Source organism: Schistocerca serialis, chromosome 2 (assembly GCF_023864345.2).
Source record: "Schistocerca serialis cubense isolate TAMUIC-IGC-003099 chromosome 2, iqSchSeri2.2, whole genome shotgun sequence".
In the NCBI taxonomy this organism is placed as follows: domain Eukaryota; kingdom Metazoa; phylum Arthropoda; class Insecta; order Orthoptera; family Acrididae; genus Schistocerca; species Schistocerca serialis.
The window spans coordinates 375,429,191-375,449,736 of record NC_064639.1 but is presented as its reverse complement, the minus strand read 5'-3'; the positions used below and the strand labels follow the sequence as shown (position 1 = coordinate 375,449,736).

The window sequence follows — 20,546 nt, the reverse complement described above, 5'->3', positions numbered from 1 at the left end:
GGGGAGCTATGGACATGAAGGAGATTCAGATTTGTTCAAAGCAACTGAGCTAGTGAGAAACAAATTACGCACATACATTAAATTTGCCTCAGCTAAATCCTATTGCAAACTGTCCTAAACGAACACTTCCTCCATTCATATTTGTGGCTGATAAGGCATTTCCTCTATGAGAAAATGTCTTAAGACTTTTTCCAGGAAAAAACTTAATGGCTCAAACAAGTTTTCAGCGACAAATTATCAAGATCTAAGTTTTATTGAACATGCATTTGATATTTTAGCAAGAAAACAGTGAAATATGCATTTGCCAATAAACATGGGTATTGAGTTTGTTGATGTGATAGTTAGAACATGTTGTGTATGTAACAGTTATGTGATGATGTTGGCAATTAGTACTTTTAGGTCACTGGCATATCTGTGAAAAGTGTGGAAGTAGAAGCAATAGAAGTGGAAAACTTGTCAGACCTCACTTCTCAGGCTTGCTGTTGATTGTGGATCAGTGCCTTGAGAAAACTGAGACAAGTAGTAAATCTTGAGCGGATGTTCTAACTGGAATATGAACAACAATTTGCTTATATGTGTATGTGATGTAATAAAAAATTATAAAATGTTTAATTTTTAGGTGTCAACTTTATTTCTTTCTTCTCACTCCATTTTTCTCCCACTGTCCCGCAAAAAGTGCTATGGAAATTGCTAGACATTTTACTGTCTTCATATTTCTTTTTTTATGGTCTGGGCACCATATGTCTTAAATGCAGATATTTTCATATACCCAGAATTAACAGCTAACTGTCCGCATGTCCATGTTGCACATAAACACTGAAATATTCTGGTCATGGGTGCGCAATAGACTGAATACTGTGTGAAAAAAAACAGCTAGTGTGGCTGCACGGGCAACTGGAATTCCTGCAAATAAATGGGCTGAGTTGGATCTGCTGCACATGACCTTAAAAGATGCTCCTTGCCTCTGCAGCAGTGGCATGAATTCCAGTTTAGTGTGGCCAGTCTTTTAGATGCTGCCATTATACTTCTGCCTCATTTCTTCCAACTCGAACCTGCTGGAAAAAAGCACAAATAGCTGTACCCTAAGACCTTTACAACCACATATTTCATAGGTGAACAGACACTTTTTTCTGCATGAAACCCCAAAAATGTAAAAGGAAGCAAAAGTATCCTTAAAATATTATCTGTATAAAATTCTAATAAAATATATTTAGTTTATTGTTTAAAAATACACCAATTTGTTTAATTGTCTAGATCAGCTTGTTGATGAAAGAAATTTGCGTAAAAAAATAAATAACGGAATTACTCAGCCGGTGCTATCAGTCCTTTTTCATAGACAGAAATAACAAATTTATCAAGATAATGTAATTAAAGTATGTTACAAACAATGTAGAGAGGCATATGAATATATTTGTTTGGGGAAGGAGTGAACCAATTCGTGATATTTTTTTATGTGAATTTAATAATTTTCACACCTCTGCTTTATCTAATCAGGTAGTGGGTTTCACATGTAAATTAACTAGTGCCGCTGTGTTTGCTTCTACTTACTCTGTGAACGATGATACATATTTCTTTCTAACACTCAGCATAAAGCACACACTGCACTATTGGGTTCCCATCTTAAAGACCTAGAAAAGTCACTTTCATTAAGCACAAGTCTAGCATGGAACAATGGCCTGTTTTAGCATGCCTAGGTAACTCAGTGGATCAGTTGGCATGGTACAGGGATTCCTTACAATTAAGTATAATAATGAAAACAGTCAATTTTTGACAATATAATGTAACTGGACAGATAAAAAAATCTACTCACCAAGGAAAGACCTTCTCATCCCTTCCAGTAAGCCTCCCCTGACCCACTGTTCCTTCCATGCATTATTCTTTCTCTAGCCTGCTTCTGAAACGCTTTCATTCCACCATGGAGTTTGTTTATCCCTCACTTTTACTGATATCGTTCCACATGCTTCTTCCGCTCCTTGACTAGAGCCCATTTGAACCACCACAATTTTTTATCTCATCCTCCCTCTCATCTCTAGCAACTGTCCTAATCTTTTTCATGTATTCTCTTGGATTTCTCTGTCTTTACTACTTGAATTTTGCCTGTCTTTTTCTACTGTTTACATACTTTCTGAATTTCTTCCATGTCCCTATCAACAGTTTAATCGCCACTGAGATTAATGCTTCATATAACTTTCATTTCTGTCAGGCATCTCTGATTCCTTCAATTTTTAGGATTTCTTCGGTTATTATTATTTCAAACACATACCTGACTTATACTATTATAGTTGGTGGTGATTTCAGTCTACCCTCACATGTTGGCAAAAATAAATGTTTTAATCCAGAAGTAAGCATAAAACATCTGAAATTGTGCTAAACGCATTCTCTGAAAATTATTTTGAGCAATCAGTTCATAAGCCCATTCAAATGTAAACGCTTGTGAAAACACATTTGACCTCTGGGCAACGAGTAATCATGAGATGATAACAAGTATCAAAATGGATAAAGGGTCAGTGAACACAGGGATGCTGTAGAGAAACTGAATACCATAACTCCCTAATCCACCAAAAATAAACGAAAAATATACCTATTCAAAAAGCAGATAAAAATTTGCTTGACACCTTCCTGAGAGACAGTCTCCACTCCTTCCAAATTAACAGTGTAAGTCTAGATGAAATGTGGCTGGAATTCACAGAAATAGTATCGACAGCAATTGAGATATTTATACCACATAAATTAACAAAAGACGGAGCTGATCTCCCATGGTGCACAAAGCAGGTCAGAACACTGTTGCAGAAAAAAAGCATGCTGAATTTAAACAAATGCAAAATCCCCAAGATTGGCCTTCTTTTACAGAAGCTCAAAATTTAGCACAGGCTTCAATACAAGGTGCTTATAATAGTTTCCACAACAAAACTGTGTCTAGAAACCTGGCAGAAAATTCAGAGAGATTGTGCTCTTAAAGCATGATAATGGCAAGCCACAATTAATGCCTTTTCTGCGTGATACGAATGGAAATACTATTATTGAGAGTTTTGCTGAAATAGAGGTGCTAAACACAGCCTTCCGGAATTTCTTCACCAAAGAAGATGAAGTAAATATTCCAGAATTTAAATCAAGAACAGCTGCCAAAATGAGTAACTTAGAAGCACACATCCTTGGAGGTGAAGCAACTTAAGTCACTTAATAAAAAAGCAAGTCTTCCACTCCAGACTGTATACCAATGAGATTTCTTTTAGAGTATGCTGATGCAATAGCTCCATATTTAACAATCATATACAACAGTTCGCTCGATGAAAGATCCGTACCCCAGAGACTGGAAAGTTGCACAGATCATGCCAATATTCAAGAAGGTAATAGGAGTAGTCCACTAAATTACAGGCCCATACCATTACCATTGATATGCAGCAATCTTCTGGAATATGTATTGTGTTTGAACGTTATGAATTACCTCTAAGAGAATGGTGTATTGACACACGGTCAATAAGGATTTAGAAAACAACATTCTTCTGAAACACAACTAGTTGTTTACTCACACAAAGTATTGAGTGCTATCAACATGGGATTTCAAACTGATTCCGTATTTCTAGATTTGTTTAAGATTTCTGCCACTGTATCACACAAGCAGCTTGTAATCAAATTGCCTGCTGTCTCAGTTGTACAATTGGATTCGTGTTTTCCTGTCAGAGACGTCACAGTTCGTAGTAACCTACAGAAACTCGTCCAGTAAAACAGAAGTTATTTCTGGCCTTCCCAAAAGATGATGATATTGGGCCTCAGCTGTTCCTTATCTGTATAAATGATTTAGGAGACAACGTGAACAGCTGTCTCAGGTTGTTTTCAGAGGATGCTTTTGTTTATCATCTATTAACGTCATCAGCAGATCAAAGCCAATTGCAAAATGGTGTAGAGAAGTTATATGTATGGTGCATAAATTGGCAATTGACCCTAAATTATGAGAAGTGTAGGGTCAGCCACATGAGTGCTTAAAAGACTCCGTTAAACTTTGGTACACAATAAATCAAATCTAAAAACATGCATTAGTTTAAAATATTTGATCCAACAAAATATCGGCCGGCTGCTGTGGCTGAGCGGTTCTATGCGCTTCAGTCCGGAACCGCACTGCTGCTACAGTCGCAGGTTCGAATCCTGCCTCGGGCATGGATGTGTGTTATGTCCTTAGGTTAGTTAGGTTTAAGTAGTTCTAAGTCTAGGGGACTGACACCCTCAGATGTTAAGTCCCATAGTGCTTAGAGCCATTTGAACAAAATTTCACTGCACCACATACCTATCTCTGTGCCTATTGAGGGTGTAACAGTCAAAAACCGGATCATGTAACAACTAACAAATATTGTAGAGCATTACTTTAGTGTTGTGTGTGTCTTGCTCATAATGTATAAAATATGCTATCAATAACTGATGGAAAAGTCAATCAGTGCACTTAAAATTATATTTTGACGAAACTGAATTGAAGCTGTAATTATTATTGTACCACTATGGGTTTTATCGAAACATATTATAATAGAGACAAATGGAAATGACTAAGCAGAGCACCAAGAAAAATGATAGCAACCACTAAGATGAAATTGAGAAATTTTGCAAAATAAGAGAGAATTTTAAGGATGACAAGATGATGTTATACTGCTTATTAGTGACAGAAGGTAGCGGAAATAAAATACTTGAAACAGCATTAATAAAGAAGGGAAACCTGTGTAGGAGGAAATTCTAGTTTTGAAAATATGGGAAGAATTCTTCCAAAATGTACATGAAGGACAAGATGAAGTAAATATACATAATGAAATAAGAGTTGAAGAAATAACACTACTATAGTAGAAATAGAGATGATCTGCAGGTGTAGGATTGGTGGTGATTGGAAAAAGGCAGTTGTTATAAATCTTTTTGGGAAGTGTAACAAGGTGCTCAGAGAGAACTACAGAGGAATGACATTACATTGCAATTGCATGAAGATTTATGCAAAGATAATTTTGGAGAAAATTAGGAATGACATACTGCCACAAATAAGAGAACAACAACAAGGATTTTGTCCTGGAAGATCAACTATAGGTGCTATGTTTACAGCTAGATAGGTAATAGAGAAGAAATGGGAATGTGGCCAAGACATTTTAGTTGCATTCATAAAAAAAAGGAACTGTTATAAGGCATGCAGCTGGTATGGGAAACGTGTATGAGGGATTTTCAGTAAGTAAGGCAACACATTTGTTTTCTCAGCCAAGTTTGGTTGAAAAAATGCAGAATTCGTTCTCGGACATCATGGCATATTTCCGCTTCAGCTTCTATAGTTTCATGAAGTTGCAATAGGTGATGGCACTGTTGTTGTTGTGGTCTTCAGTCCTGAGACTGGTTTGATGCAGCTCTCCATGCTAATCTATCCTGTGCAAGCTCCTTCATCTCCCAGTACCTACTGCAACCTACATCCTTCTGAATCTATATGTAGCCTTCAAAACGGTATCTGTAATTGAGGTGCATTTCAAGCAGAGATCTGTCACTGAATTTCTTTTGGCAGAAAACCAGAGGATTGTTGATATTTAAAGGTGCTTGCAGAATGTCTGTGGAGACCTGGCAATGAAAGAAAGCACAGTGAATCATTGGCTGAGGCATTTGTTGTCATTGAAACAATATCATGCAAACCTGTCTGATCTCCCACAGCCAACTGGCCACACACAGCTGTGCTACCTTCAGGAAACTGAAGAAATGACTTCAGTGTGTTTGTTGCCACAAAAATACAAGTGAACTTCTCCTTCTCCATGACAACGCAAGACTGTGCACAAGTCTGCGCATCGGAGAGGAACTCTTAAAACTTTATTGGACTGTTCTTCCTCATCCATCCTACAGCTCGGATCTCTCAACTTCAGATTTCCACCTGTTTGATCCGAAGGAGGATTCACTCCACAGGAAGCAATACGTGAATGGTGGGGAGGTTATTGATCCATGATATTGGCTCTTACATTGACCAGTAGAGTGGTACCATGCGGATGTACAAGCCATTCCAGTGAGGTGACCTAAATGGAGATTAATTTGAAGAAAAAAAAGGGGGTTTTGTAGCCAAAAGAGTGGTGAATAATGTGATGATGTATTGGAATCCTGGCTCAAACCAACATACTTTCAATAAAAAATTAGTTTCGTTACTTATCAAATATGCCTCGTATAACAAATGCCTGGAGTGTGTTGTAATAGATGCTAAAAAATCAGAATGATTTAGAACAGATTGAAGGATTTGGCAATTGGCAAGAACTGTGGTCTCATCAATGCTCTTCGCTATAGTTATGGACATCACATGGAAAGTTTGTCAGGGATCAGCAGCAGATGATGTGAAAACCATAGCATATGCAGTCAGTCTGATAATTTCGGAAGACAATTAGCAGAAGTTGGAAGAACGAAATAACTGGTGGAGGGTAATTGAAGAAGCAAGGATAGAAATAAGCTTAACAAAAAGTGAAGTAGTGAAGATCAGCATGAAAAGTGAAGGGTGAAAGTTGTTTTCAAAAAATTATTAAGTAGATGTTTCCCAAATGTCTAGTGGGTAAACTAACCAAGAAAGGAATCCTCAAGAATGAAATTTTGAACATGATAGAAAATTGCTCAAAATTTTGTCATTGTGTATTAGATGTAGTTGAAGTTGAAAAATAGCTGCCAAAGCAAAGTTCATGATGTACAAGTCATATTATCTACCAGTCTTGACTTATTGATGAGAGGGTTTGTCTTGGACAAAGAAAGATCTGAGCAGAATACAAGTGACAGAGGTGCGCTTTATATTGGGGATCCTGGGTAAGGTGAGAAGGAGCAGGATAAGGAATGAAACAATACAACACACATATAAATATGGAGAGAAATAGACTGATATGGTTTGGCCACATAAAAAAGAATGGGACAAAGAAGACTATCAGCAATACCTCTAGAATGTACAAAATCCACAAAAAGACCAATTTGAAGATCAGGAACAAGGTGGAGAGAGCACATGGAGGATGATGGGAACTGAAGAGGACTACAATGGGAGGAAATACTGAAAAATAGGCTGTGGGATAAAAGAGAAGATTAGAAGAGGCTGTGTGAATGGTCTGCAGAAACAGAATTATTTCAGGAGGAGGAGGAAGAAGAAGAAAGCAAAGTGTTGAGAAGCCTACATTGTCACCATCTGTATTTTTCTAGGTACAAAAATTGTCACTTTCATTTGTTATAAGCATTGATCTTTCAATGTTGTGAATTTCACCTCCATATTGAGTTCAGTCCTTTTATATTGTTCTTAAAACATTGCATCTTCATGATACTTAATACAGCATGTTGTAGATGTGGTAAATAGTGTCATAATTTGTGCATTTGTTATAACAGCATTGAGTTAATTGGCTTTCGCATAACAACTACCTTTGAAGACTAAATCTGTTGTATAAATTTTTTACAATTGACTATCAATAAAATTCCATATTTCAATGTGTACCCGGCAATATGAAAAATTTTATTGAGGAGGAAAACCTCAGCAATCCTGACATAAATTTCTTACAGACAGATTTGAAATGAGGATCAAGAAATAGAAATTTAAAAGCTCCTTTCATTCGTCGTTGCTTCTTTACCATATTTGTAGTAAAGATGTGCACATATTCTTAATAGAATGTCTACAGTCATGAAGTTTCTCACCAGTTTTAAATTTTCTCTGTAACACACAACATTGTGTGCAGTTTTTGTTAATGTTTTGTGCAATAAATAGTTTCCTGATGACTATAGGCTGTGGCAGAGCTAGTTCCTTCCGAGTCTAAAACAAAGGCCTGTTGTGTAGAGCATAGTGTGTGATAAAAATTGCTTTCATGATGCGTCCAAAACTTGAAACGCATTTTGAAGATCTACCCTCTCCCATGGAAAATGGGGCAGTGTGATAAGTAGTGTACTTGATATAAATAAATGGTAATGTAATCGTTGAAGCACAAACTAATGTGACATAAAAAAAAGTAATCCGTTGTCTCCCGAGAAACTATTAGTCTTTGCACACCTTTAGAAAACTATTTTCTACATGTTTGGCATACCCCTTTACAGCACTGAATGGTGTAAAAAATTGACTCTGATAACTAAGTATGAGAGGAGTAAGGTGCAATTATGATCTCATTGGTAGTCTTAATTTGTGTAGTCTTTGGTTGTTTGAAATCCAGCAATGATTATTTCTGCTTAGTTCCATCCTATCCTCATTGCAACTGAGCAAGTTCCCCTTCTACGAGGACATTTATAACATAATGACATGAACTTATTTTTATAAGACCATCAGGCTTAAATTATTCTTGTTTCAAAGTAGAGTTCATTTATTTTGTGACTCCTAAATTACGTGACTAATTTTCTACACTTTTAAAATAAACTTCTGTCTTGCATCTGGTACTGGTGTTTTGGGAGTGTGCTACTACTGTTTATTCTTTATGGTTTATTTTGAAACCCTCACACAGTCTTTAGTGTTGAAATTGATGTAAGCTGTTGCAATTGATTCCAGTTTTGAATGAAAATATGTAATGTGAGCTATTAGAAATATACTTAAAAGATATACAGTAAATGGAAAGATGAGAATGTTGTGGCATTGTACTATCATTCTCTGTGTATGTTATAGGGGAAACAGTTTTGTTCATTGTTTTGAATTGTCTGTGTTAACTTCACTACTGATTCTGCTATTTTGTGAATGAAGAACTGGTTAAAAAGAGAAATAGGCTGTTTCTATGTGAGAGTATTTGATGTTTTGTATGTTCCACCAGTAAAACTTTAAAATAAACTGAAATGTTAACTGTTGGTGTTTCTTGTTTTACTTTGGGTATGTTTCTGTAAACTGTATAGAATAATAATGACTTTAACTATTCCATGAATAGGACAAAACAGAATCACATGTTTAATTTCTTGCTGTATTGGAGATGTCTTAGTGAAATATTCTTGGGCTGTCTTTCTCTTGTAATGACATGTTTGAGTTGAGTGCCCCACTGTGCAGTTTCGGGCACTTGCTTTGACATGAATAATTCACAATCAGCTGATTTCTTACAAAGAACTGCATCCACCGAACTGATATGGCATCTGTTTATTAGGACTGTAAATTACTTGCTGTGCTGCCCAAGTAAATTCTTTCCACTGTCAGGTGTAAAATTTTTAAGCTTGGATTGCAAACCACATCATAAAATGTATTTAGTACCGTCCGCTCCCAGTAGCTGAATGGTCAGCTTGACAGAATGTCAATCATAAGGGCCCGGGTTCGATTCCTGGCTGGGATGGAGATTTTCTCCGCTCAGGGATTGGGTGTTGTGTTGTCCTAATCATCATTTCATCCCCATTGATGCGTAAGTCACTGAAGTGGCATCAAATTGAAAGACTTGCACCAGGCGAACTGTCTACCCAACGGGAGGCCCTAGTCATACGACATCTCAAACTGAATGTTTCTTTTATCTGTTGTCATGAAATATGTGACTTACTTCTTAACAAAAGTTCTGCTCATCTGCTCCGTTTTAGTTGCTTTTGTTGTGTAAAAAGTGACAGCTATTCTTTCTAGTAGTTAATTGTTCACTTACTATTGCATTAACACTAGATGGCATATAAATTTTGATTGTATTTTAGTTTAAAGGATATGAACAGAAGATCTAGATATTTTATACAAACTCGAGAAATTCAATTCCTTTTTTGTGCAGTTTGTCATACATTTTGGTTGTTAAAAGTGCAATGACATTCTGCTTCAATGATATATCGAAGTATTGACTATGTTGCCATTTTTTATGACATTTTTCTCCAATTGTATCAGTAACATTGCGTGAAAGACTGCAGTGATTTTTTAAAAAAATTGCATTATAATTCTTTTTGACAAAATAGGTATTTTTAACTAATGAATTAGGATAAATGTCTATTTTTGACTTCTGTATAGGGAGATGACACTAAATGAGTAGTATTAGATGTAAGTAAGGTGCTTCATAGTTTGTACTCCAATGTGTGGTGACGTTGTTTCTTGTCACTTGCTACATACGAATTTAAGTAAATACTCTATATGATATTTGTGTTGTGGACAATCTTGAAAATAAAAATTTGAGGCTCAAGTAATTTAATATAAATTATAACTAGACCAGATGAACCCACAGGGGGTGAGTGCATTGTTGCAGTTGTCAAGAAGTAAACACGCACAGAGAACATTGACTCTTCGATAAGTGGGTAAGTGTTCATATTGGATCAGTCATGTTAACAGAAATCATTGCAGTTTTTAATATATTGGAATTATTGTTTAGGTAATAAGAAGATCTGCTTTTACAAATTGTGATTATCTATACAACTGTAATAAATTCTAACAACACTAATTTAGAGAGAAGCTTATTAAGCTTGAGTCAACTGGTAACCTGCTTGTTTTACCAAATTTAACAAGACACCTTCTAACACTGCAAAGGAATTTTTATCTTCTAATTGCTGACACTTTCAATTTATACCTCAGGTAAAGTGATGTCTCCAATGAGCATTTGTTGTTGGCCTACTGATGTTTAAAAACGACATTGTGGTGAAAGGAATTGAAATTTTGAAATTGTGCAGTAAGCATAGCAAAATTGGCAAGCCTCTGTATTCTGCATGTAGATATTCCTAGATCACAGTGCTGCGTTCTCAGTAGAAATCCAATTATGGGTTCTGATTAGTAAAGAATTATGTTTTTATTGTTACAGCAAATCCAGAAGATGCACCAGTCAGTGTCATTCGTGTTGGGACTTCATCTCAAGGTGATGAAAACAGTCAGGACTCAAATGGTACCTGTGATAGCCAAGGAGATGGCAATCCCCATGTCAGCCTTACTGTCGAGGGATTCTATTCTCCAGCAGAGCCTCCACCTGAGCATCCTGCTGAACCTCAGCCTCCCAATGCTGATCGTAAGTTGTTTGTTTTAATTCTAGTTAAGGTAGGTAATTTTATTAGCAGTGTTGATGTACACTACAAAATTACAACCAACCGATGTGTTCTTTGCAAAGCCTACCTTGATTATACAGTACTCTTGAACGAACTGTGACAAGTCCAAACGGCAGGGGACTAGTGTACTAGGAAATGCATTGATATTAAGAAATAGTGCATTGATAATGGCTAGTCACTAGGTGAATTGTATATTTGCCTAATAAAACCTGAAAGAAAAGGATGACTGATTGCTGTACTCTATCATTTGAAAGCCATATCACAACCATTGATTGCACCCTCATTTCTAATGAAAGGTAACATGGTGAAAATTACACAAATTTGACCTTGTTGCTGGTATTTCACTGTTCTGATATACTGGAGTTGGAACTTGTTCCATTTCCTGCCAAAATCTGGCGAATAGCTATTCCTGGGTGTCTGGGCAAACGATCTGGCATGAATCAGATGTGCTAGTTCAGTCTGTATTTTTTGTTCTTGTCAGATTTTTGAACAGTCCAGCAGGATCACTTGATTTTACTGTACGATGATGCAGTGATCCTTACCTCGTGAGCATCAGCATTATCCTTTAGCTGGAGAGGATATAATATTCCAAATTGTTGCCTCAGTATGGGAAGTGTGGTGCTGCCAAAATATTTTATTAAACACTTGTGTTCACTTTTATCATTAATATCGGGACTAGCAGTGTGCATTCAGACCTGGGACAAAGTTCCAGACCATCACACCACATCCATCAAGTTTTGACTATTGCAAGAAAAATTATGGCTTCTCTGGTATTTATCAGGTCCACATATTCTTCTCCAAGTGCCACATCACATATTGTGGCTTGTAACTCAATAAAATCTCCTCCCCCTGCTTCACCAATTAATGATGACATTGTTTGTATGACCATGAAGTAGAATTGTAATTCCTATTGATGAAATGTCATCACTGTTAAACACTGCAAATTCGTAACATGAGTCTTTGTCAGTAATTGATGAGAGCATCTATTAGTTTCTATAGTACCAAACAGTGGAAAATCCAGGATGGAATAATGACAGTATTACGAAAAGAATAGATTGTTACCATATAGAACAGATGTTGAGTTGCAACCAGGCACAACAAAAAGACAGCTACACAGTTGGCCAAAATGCCTTATTCTAAAGTAGCATGCATGTACGCACGTGCGCGCGCGCACACACACACACACACACACACACACACACACACACACACACTGTCTCTGGCGGCCAGAAACAGTTGTCAATATGTGTGTGAGTTGAGCTGCTATGAATTTGTGTGTTTTTTCTACTTTACAAGAAGACATTTTGGCCAAAAGTTCAAATGTATAGCTGTCTCTTTGTTGTGCCTGGCAGCAATTCAATGTCATCTCTACATGGTGAGTAGCAATTGCTCTAGTATGCTTCCTATTGAGTACTTTGTTATACCTGCTAGAGCCGTGATTAGATATTGTGCTTTACTGGCATTTCCACTTCACAGTATTGTTACCAATTCTTCCTTGGCATGTGTCACTACTTTCAAAGCTCCGTAATGAAATTCCCTTATGTGCAACATAACGCCTTACTCAAACTTCAATTCTCTTTGTTGACGTATTGTGGCAGAAATTACTTTCTTGGTGTAGACTCATTATGGCTGCAGTTATGTATCTGTTGATACCTAGCTTGACAATGCATGGGCAACTTTGGTGACCCATGGGTCTGATTCACATACTTACGTAAGTTCTTGGCCACCTCACCATTTGATGCAGCAGCAACTGCATTCTCAATGCATGAAGTCAAAAACTCGAGTGTCAGTGGCATTAATGTTTGAGATAAAACTCACCACAACGAATGGCACTCCTTTCGTGACATGTTGTGCCAACAAATTTTGCCTCCCAGCACGTTTTGGAGAGTGCATTGATTTTACATCCACCGCACCCCTCCTGCGCCCCCCCCCCCCCCCCTTCCCACCCCACCCCAGATGTTTACATTTTTTCTGTATCGTGAACATTGTGTATTTATGACGTTTTACAATAGCTGTCTTAGCACTTTTATGAAGAAAATAAGTTATTTGCTTTTGGTTCCCAATTTGTGTATTAATATTCGTTCATTTACGTTTTTGAATGTCTCAATGATGAAGAACCTCGGAAATTTGAGGTAGACTGTTCCTTTTCGATTATTTGTGTTTTTCATACTTTGTGCAACTGTTAATAGCATCAAATAGTCCTCTATTACAGTGATCTTTAACTTTTTATTACTTAGGGTACATGCAGATAGGCCTAGACTCATCACAGCACATGAAAATGTTTGTCTCCACAAAATATGTGAATCTAATATATTTACAAACAGCTACATCGTCATGTAATTTGCTGCTGCTGCTATAACCCTCTGCGTAACACTTGGCACTGCGCCATTCCACCAGATCGGCAGCGTGCTACGTTCAGAATGTTCTGCCAGTGGCATCTGCATGGGTTTGCCATCAGAGGGCACCTGCCGTGGGCCCCGCAACTTGGGTACACGACCCAGGATCCTGCCATGATATCTGCTGGAGTTCTCCTCTTTATAAGCACTGTGCAGCTTGCACTTGCTCACATGTTGTGTTCTTTCTTACTGTCGGCAGTTCCTTGTATCATTACCTGGATTGTTTCTGTCTTTGCGCGTAGGTTCTCAACTGTTGTTTGCTTGTACGTGGAATAAGAATAAACTTCAGTTCGTTGTGGCTGTACCATTGTTTGTGTCTTTATATTATGACACAGTTGGTGATGAGTTTGGTGTTCACTTCCTCGTCTTCAGTTTATTGGTTGTTCCTTCAGTTTTTCTGGCCATGGAGGCAGTGCTCAAATCTCTCCTTGTGCAGCAGCAGGCTCATAGTGTTGCTATCTTGAACTTGTTGGCCACATTAACTGCACATGCTTCCACGCTGTCGGTGTACCCACCACTCTTGCCCCCTTACGATGATACAACCGAAGATTTGAGAGGCTTATGAAAAGCAGCTTCGGCAACGCTTCCTCGCCTTTGGCATCAGTGATGCAAATGTGTGTATAGATTTGTTCCTTTCTCAGATTTCTCCTACCAATTACTGTGCCAGTTAGCCCCACTCCCGGAACCTGCATCACACTCATTCGACGAAGTGTGTAGGTTGCATCATTGCCGCATATGTAGAATTCTATTCTCATTGTAAACAGCTCCGCCAGTCCTGTCGGGCCTGGGCAGCTGAACTCCACAGGCTCAGTCGCAAATTACAGTTAACGATGCTCATCATGATTCCTATGCTGATCCTATGCTCTGTGGCGCCATCATTCCGTTGGCTCCTGATGTAGAAGTGTGTCAACAAGCACTACAATCTGAGACTCTATCTTTGGCTGACACATTAAATATTGCTCGATCTTTCAAGGTATCTCATGGTGTGGGTGATCAAATTGACACTTGGTGTGTCTTCACCGTGGTGGTTCGTGGTCATGGTTGTTGGGCGTCAGTCAGGGCAGCTTGGCACCATACAACCGTGTCCTCGGCACCATGCTGGACAGAGATGCTCCAAACAACAACAACAACAACAGCAGCAGAACAACAGCAGCAGCAGCAGCAATCCCATCTTGCCTGTACTGTTCTCGTGCAACGTGATGGCTGTGTGCCCTAAGTGCTGGGCAACCTGCAACATCTGTAGGGAAAAAAGGACATACAGCATCTGTGAGTCTTTCTCAGTGCCCTCTTGTAGTCGTACGCATTTATGTTACCTATGTGTCTCCAGTGCTTATGAATCATAACAGACTGTTCATTGAAGTGAAAATGAGGAACCATTGAAGTGAAAATGAGGAACAAATTGCTCAGACTGGAGGTGGACTTGGATCTCTGGCATTGTTCAAATGGCTCTGAGCACTATGGGACTCAACTGCTGAGGTCATTAGTCCCCTAGAACTGAGAACTAGTTAAACCAAACTAACCTAAGGACATCACAAACATCCATGCCCGAGGCAGGATTTGATCCTGCGACCGTAGCAGTCTTGTGGTTCCAGACTGCAGCGCCTTTAACCACACGGCCACTTCGGCCGGCCTCCGGCATTGTCTCTGGTTATTTGATGTTTGGTGAGTTACAGCAACAGCATATTCCAATTTTGTGTCAGTTTATGGCTCCCACTGTGTATAAAGTTGTGGTTCGTCCCTTGAATTTTTGGTAGTGGATGATGCAGATACAGCAAATTTGTTCCATTTTGATGTTTTCAATGCTTTTGGTTTTTCTATTTCGGGTGGGGTGCACCGCTTTTCCGACCAGGTCCTTTACCAGCAATTAGATTCTCTGTGTTCCGAGTTCTCACCTCTTCTCTCGGATGGGTTGGGGTGTGTCACTGATGCTAACTTTATGACCCACATTACTCTGAAACCTACAATGCAGCTTTGTTTCTTTCTGTGTACACTCAATTACAATGGCTTTGCACAATGAAGTGAAAACAGAATTGTACAGGCTGACGTCATCGGGGGTCATACAGCCTATTGCATTGACTGAGTGGTCTATCCCCCTCGTGATTGGAGAGGCCACTTGTTCAGCTTCGCCTCTGCAGTGGCTTTAAAGTTTCAGTTAATCTTTTATTGACACTTACCCTTTTACCCGTCCAGATGATTTATGGGTTAATCTTACTGGGGGCCAGTATTTCACCAACAGTGATTTATCTCAAGCCTATTACAGGTTCCATTTCATGGGGACTCTAAATGACTCCTTGTAATGAATATGTCCTTCAGCTTAGAGCACGTTCGGTGTGGCTAACACCCAGCAATTTTTCAGCGTTCTTTGGAACAATTGATGATGTCTGTTCCAGGATGCATTGACTATCTTGATGACATCATAGTGATGGCTGCATCCGTGGATGAGCATTTTCGTAACTTTCACATGTTATTCACAGTCTTATACAAACTGTAGGGTTGGAATGCAGCTTGACCAATTCATACTTCCATCAGCCATCCATTGTGTATTTGGTGGACAAGGTTTCTCAGGATGGTGTTACGCCTTATGTCACCATGTCGCCGCCGTTACAGCTGTGCCTCATCATACAAATGTAACATAACCCCAAGCCTTTCCAGGTAAAATTGCTTACTATAATAAATTTATTCCGAGTGTGGCTGCATTGGTCCATCCACTCCATGAGTTGCTCCAAGAGTGTGTTCCTTTCAGTGGATGTGAGCATGCATTCATGCTCTTGAAATCAAAATTACAGTCTGCTCCTTTGTTTGGCTGTTTCCATTGTAGCCCCTGCCTAGTTTTGGCTACGGACTCATGACCTTTCACAGACATTGATATGAGGATGGTTCCAAATGTCGAATAACATATGCGTCAGAAACACTCAACAGCAGCGCTACTCTGAAGTTGGAAAGGAAGTGCTTCCTATTGTTTATGCTCTCAAAAAGTTTCTGTGTTTGTGTACGGGTTTGATTTCCTCATCATCATTGACCACAAGCCCTTGGCTTCAATGTGTGACAAAGCAGCACATTGTCTCCCACTTTGGGCCTTGATTCAGTGTCACTAATGCTCTGAAATACATTTTCAACCTTCTGCTCAACATTCTAATGCCTCTGTGCTGTCCCTTGCTTCTGATGGGGCTGGATCCTACTTTTGATCAGGATGAAGTCCTTTGTTTTCGCTAAGATGTTGAGGCACAACATATAGCCACTGTCACTGCCTATCCAGTTTTACCTGAAGTTCTTTACTTCATTCAGTGTGATTGGCCGGACAGGCCTCTGGGCAGAGCTTCTGATTCTTTGCGTAACTATTTTGCCCTCCATCATCGCCTTTTGGTATTTGATGGTGCTGTTCTCTTAGCTATGGATGGGCTGTTGCTTAGGTTTGTGGTCCCAGTTGTTGGATGGTGGGGTATGCTCCAGCTCCAACATCACACACATTGAGAGGGGGTCTCGTGTGCTAAATTATTTCCCCATTGGCAAGTGTTTTGGTCCGCCATCGACGGTGACATTGTAGTTCTTATCACGGTCTGCTTTTAATTTCCTACCCAACAGATAACTTTGAAGGTGACCACTGTCTGGGGCAGTTCCGCAGCACCTTTGGGAACATGTCCATGTTCATGTCGTGGTAGCCTTCCTGCATTCTTACTGGTTGTCAGTTGTTGATGGTTTCTTTAGGTTTCTATATTGTCTGCTGTCCTTAGACATCTGCTGCGGGTACGATTCAGGGCCTCTCCAAAAGTTTTTCTATTGAAGGATTACCTTATATGCTTGTGATGGATAAAGCTCAACATTTTGTTTCTCGGACCTTTCACAATTTATACACCCATCAAGGCATTCATCACATGACCACTCCTCCATTTCATTCTCTCTAATGGCAAACAGAACATCTCATCCACACATTTATCATTCAAACGAAGAATTGTATCATAAACTCCCCCATGGATGATGCATTGACACACCTCTGTAGTTCCTACAGGTTTACGGTAGTGGGGGATCAGAGTCTGACCGAAATAATCCACAATCGCCTGCCATGCATCCTCCTGCATCTGCTTGAGCCTCCACAACTGCTCCTGTCAGCGCGGCCCTCGTTGCGGTTTTGGTTCTGGCTCCATGGTCTGGGATTGGGGCTTTGGCTGCTAATTGAAGTAGAGTCTGCCCACTGTCCACAACTGCGAGGCTACTGCTTCTGTATGGTGCGCATCAATGGTGGATTGGTGATGTGCCCCTGCTACTCGCTGCGCCTCTTGTTGTGGGTGTACCGTCGCTTCCCTTCTCAGCATCTGTCCCAGCCTCGTGGAACATCTCTGTTGCGAGGGTAGTTTTGCCCTCCTTGTGGATGTCACTCTCTTTGGGGTCTAGGCCCACAGCTCCTGCTGCTGGGTCATTACGCGATACTTAACTGTCCGCCACTGGCTGGACCAGTGCCTTTGTGTCCTTACACACTGGGAACCCTACTGCCCTGACTTGAGTGGCTGGCACCATCGCAATTGTCACAGTTCCACCATGTTGAGGAACTGAATGTCTAGATGTAATCAGTGCCTATGACACTGGTCCTCTCTATGGGACTTCTCAGTGGATCAGTTGCTGTGTGCATCCTTGGTCCTGCAAGTTCCTCCTCTAATCATTGGTTCCGTCCTAGTACCTCCTTCCACCACCACCCTCATTGCTTGTAGTGTCGGCAGCAGCGGCCATGGATGTATCAACAGTCAACCTGATCCACACATAGGTGGAACGTCCTTTTACCAAGATGGGGGGGAAGGTACAATAATAGTTGGATAAGTGCCGCGGCTCCAGGCCACATGTGCACTACACTTCGAATGTTCCACCAACATCTCTTCAGGCTGGCCATTAGAGGCCGCCTGCAGTGGGCCAAATGACTTGTGCGCCCGCTGTGTTGTGTTTTTTTCTTATTGTCAGCAACTGTTCACATCAGTACCTGATTTGTTTCTGTTGTGATGTCTGTATTCCCAACTCTTACTTGTTTGTGTGTGGCTGAAGGATAAACTGAGATTCATTGCAGTCATACTGTTGTTAATGTCCTACACAATTTTTATTATTATTATTATTATTATAAAATAGGAATAAACTTATGAATTTATTAACTACTTACTAACTTAAATTAACTGTTGAAAATAGAGATTTCTAATAAGAGTTTTAAAGTAAATAACTACTCGTACCTTCAGTGTGATACTTGAGTCTGCTTAAAGACATGCAGATGGCTCATTTGTGATGTTGATTTGTCATGGAATCATTGACCAATCAAGCCTCACCGCTTCAGTGATTGATATTGATGTTTTAATTTCAGTTCACACAAATATGTAGTTGAAAACTGCAATAAAACATTAACTTCCATCTCTGAGATTCACTACTTATTGACAACCAAAATATATCCGAAAGCATTTTGAAAAATTTTGATTTAGTGTCTGTGCACTTTCATGCTTTCCAATTCCTTTGGTGAACCCGTAAATTATTTGGAAAATGTTTCAAATCCACTAATGGGTCATGAACGCAGCCAAAATCTTCAACAGGCTTTCCAAAATTTTTCGGTTGTCTATATCGTTAAATTTAACTTACGAATAACACTTGAATGTTACCCATGCTACCCACAATATTTTCATTTCTACCTTACATTTTTCTAGGTACCCATTCATCTGCAAATAAATCTGCATACTTGTGCCTCTCAGTAGTAAAAAATGCAAGTACCAATTTCTTAAGTTCGGACATTCGCCGTAACACTTTACCTTGAGGTAATCATCATATTTCTGTACGTACCAGAATTGTAGTGTGCTATGATCCCCTGTATTTTGGGACCACAATTAGATGAATTTAACAGCTTTTACTACTTCATCTGTCAATTTTCAGAGGAGATGCCAAAGACTTAACAACAATGGCTTCGCGGTGAATGAGACAATAGTTGTTTTGTAAGTTAGGGTTTACTTCACGTACTTTATCCACGAACCATTTCATTCAACCTGTCGTAGAAGCAGCTTCACCTGTGCAAACACTGATACAGTCCTCCCACGTTGATTGATACGGACCAAATTATTCATCAGTCACATGAAATATTTCTTCACCTGATGTACGAGCGAGTAGTCTTTGTGAGAAAAGAAATTATTTGCAGTTACATCTCCATCAACATAACTTATGTAGGAAAGAAATTGTACGTGACTTCAGATATCTGTGGACTCGTCAATCTGAAATGAGAACTTATGACTGATCTTTACCTTCTCATTCAAAATTTCTTAGATCAAGGTTTACATCCCCCAGGAAGTCCGGGAAAAATCCGAGAAATTTTTCTCCCGGGAGAAATATGGGAAAAGCCCAGGACTGTTTTAGATTTCTGATAATTTTTCATTATTTTAGTTTTCAATTAAGTTTTTGTAATTTTGATTATTAAGAACTGATACTCTAACAAAAAATTTTACTTTAGCCTGCTAATGCGGAATGATCCTGCAACAATAAAACATAAACCAGAGAATAACATCAAACTGACAGCAGTGTCAAACACTATCCAATACTTCTTAACAACAAAGTGCTTTAGGTGTGCCTTTCCTCTGGGCCTCGTTTCAATGAGCGTGACACCACAACTGTTTACATCTCTAACAGGTTGCGGGAAAATATTGTGAATAGTGGTTTCAGAAGCATTAATTTCAAAGTAAATTTCCTTTTACACAATATGGATTACGGTAAGTGTGAATAGGTGCGATGACATGGAGCTTAGACTCTTACTCGAAACTTCACTGTGCAGTAGTCCAGTGACACACAATGTGGATAAACTTGTTGTTATACTACCTAACAGTAGCCACATTCAAACAACAATGGTGAAACACTGACCTTAAAGTGGAACCCAAAGTTACATCAATTCATGTCCATTGACAACCTCTATGAGCGACAACACAACTAAAAGAAAATCTCTGGGTGACAAATGTCACCCATGCAACTGTTCGAGGGTTAACACTGAGGATCAGCCTGTTTGAATAATTTGGCTTCCAGAAGACCAATCATTTGTGCCATTATTTAATATTTTACTGGCCCAACTGTTTTTATATATCTTTAAAAGGTAACACATGCTAAAAAAGACCAAGTTTAAAGGTTAGTTTTCATATTTGTTTTAATTATTTCACAGGTTGCAAAACGTGCAATAATGAAGGCAAAAGGTATAAAAAAAGTGCGAAGTGAGTTCTTGAGCAATTTCACATGTAACTATGGGAAAAGGTGAAGTGC

The 20,546-nt window shown here is 39.1% G+C and overlaps 1 protein-coding gene across 1 annotated transcript in view; it reads left to right on the top strand.

The window, feature by feature from the left end:
* LOC126457191 (uncharacterized) overlaps positions 1–20,546 on the top strand; it is a 237,090-nt gene that overhangs the window by 36,865 nt on the left and 179,679 nt on the right. The window contains exon 3 of the mRNA XM_050093282.1: positions 10,659–10,859. Coding sequence (XP_049949239.1) covers positions 10,659–10,859 — 201 coding nt within the window. The remainder of the gene's footprint in view (positions 1–10,658; positions 10,860–20,546) is intronic.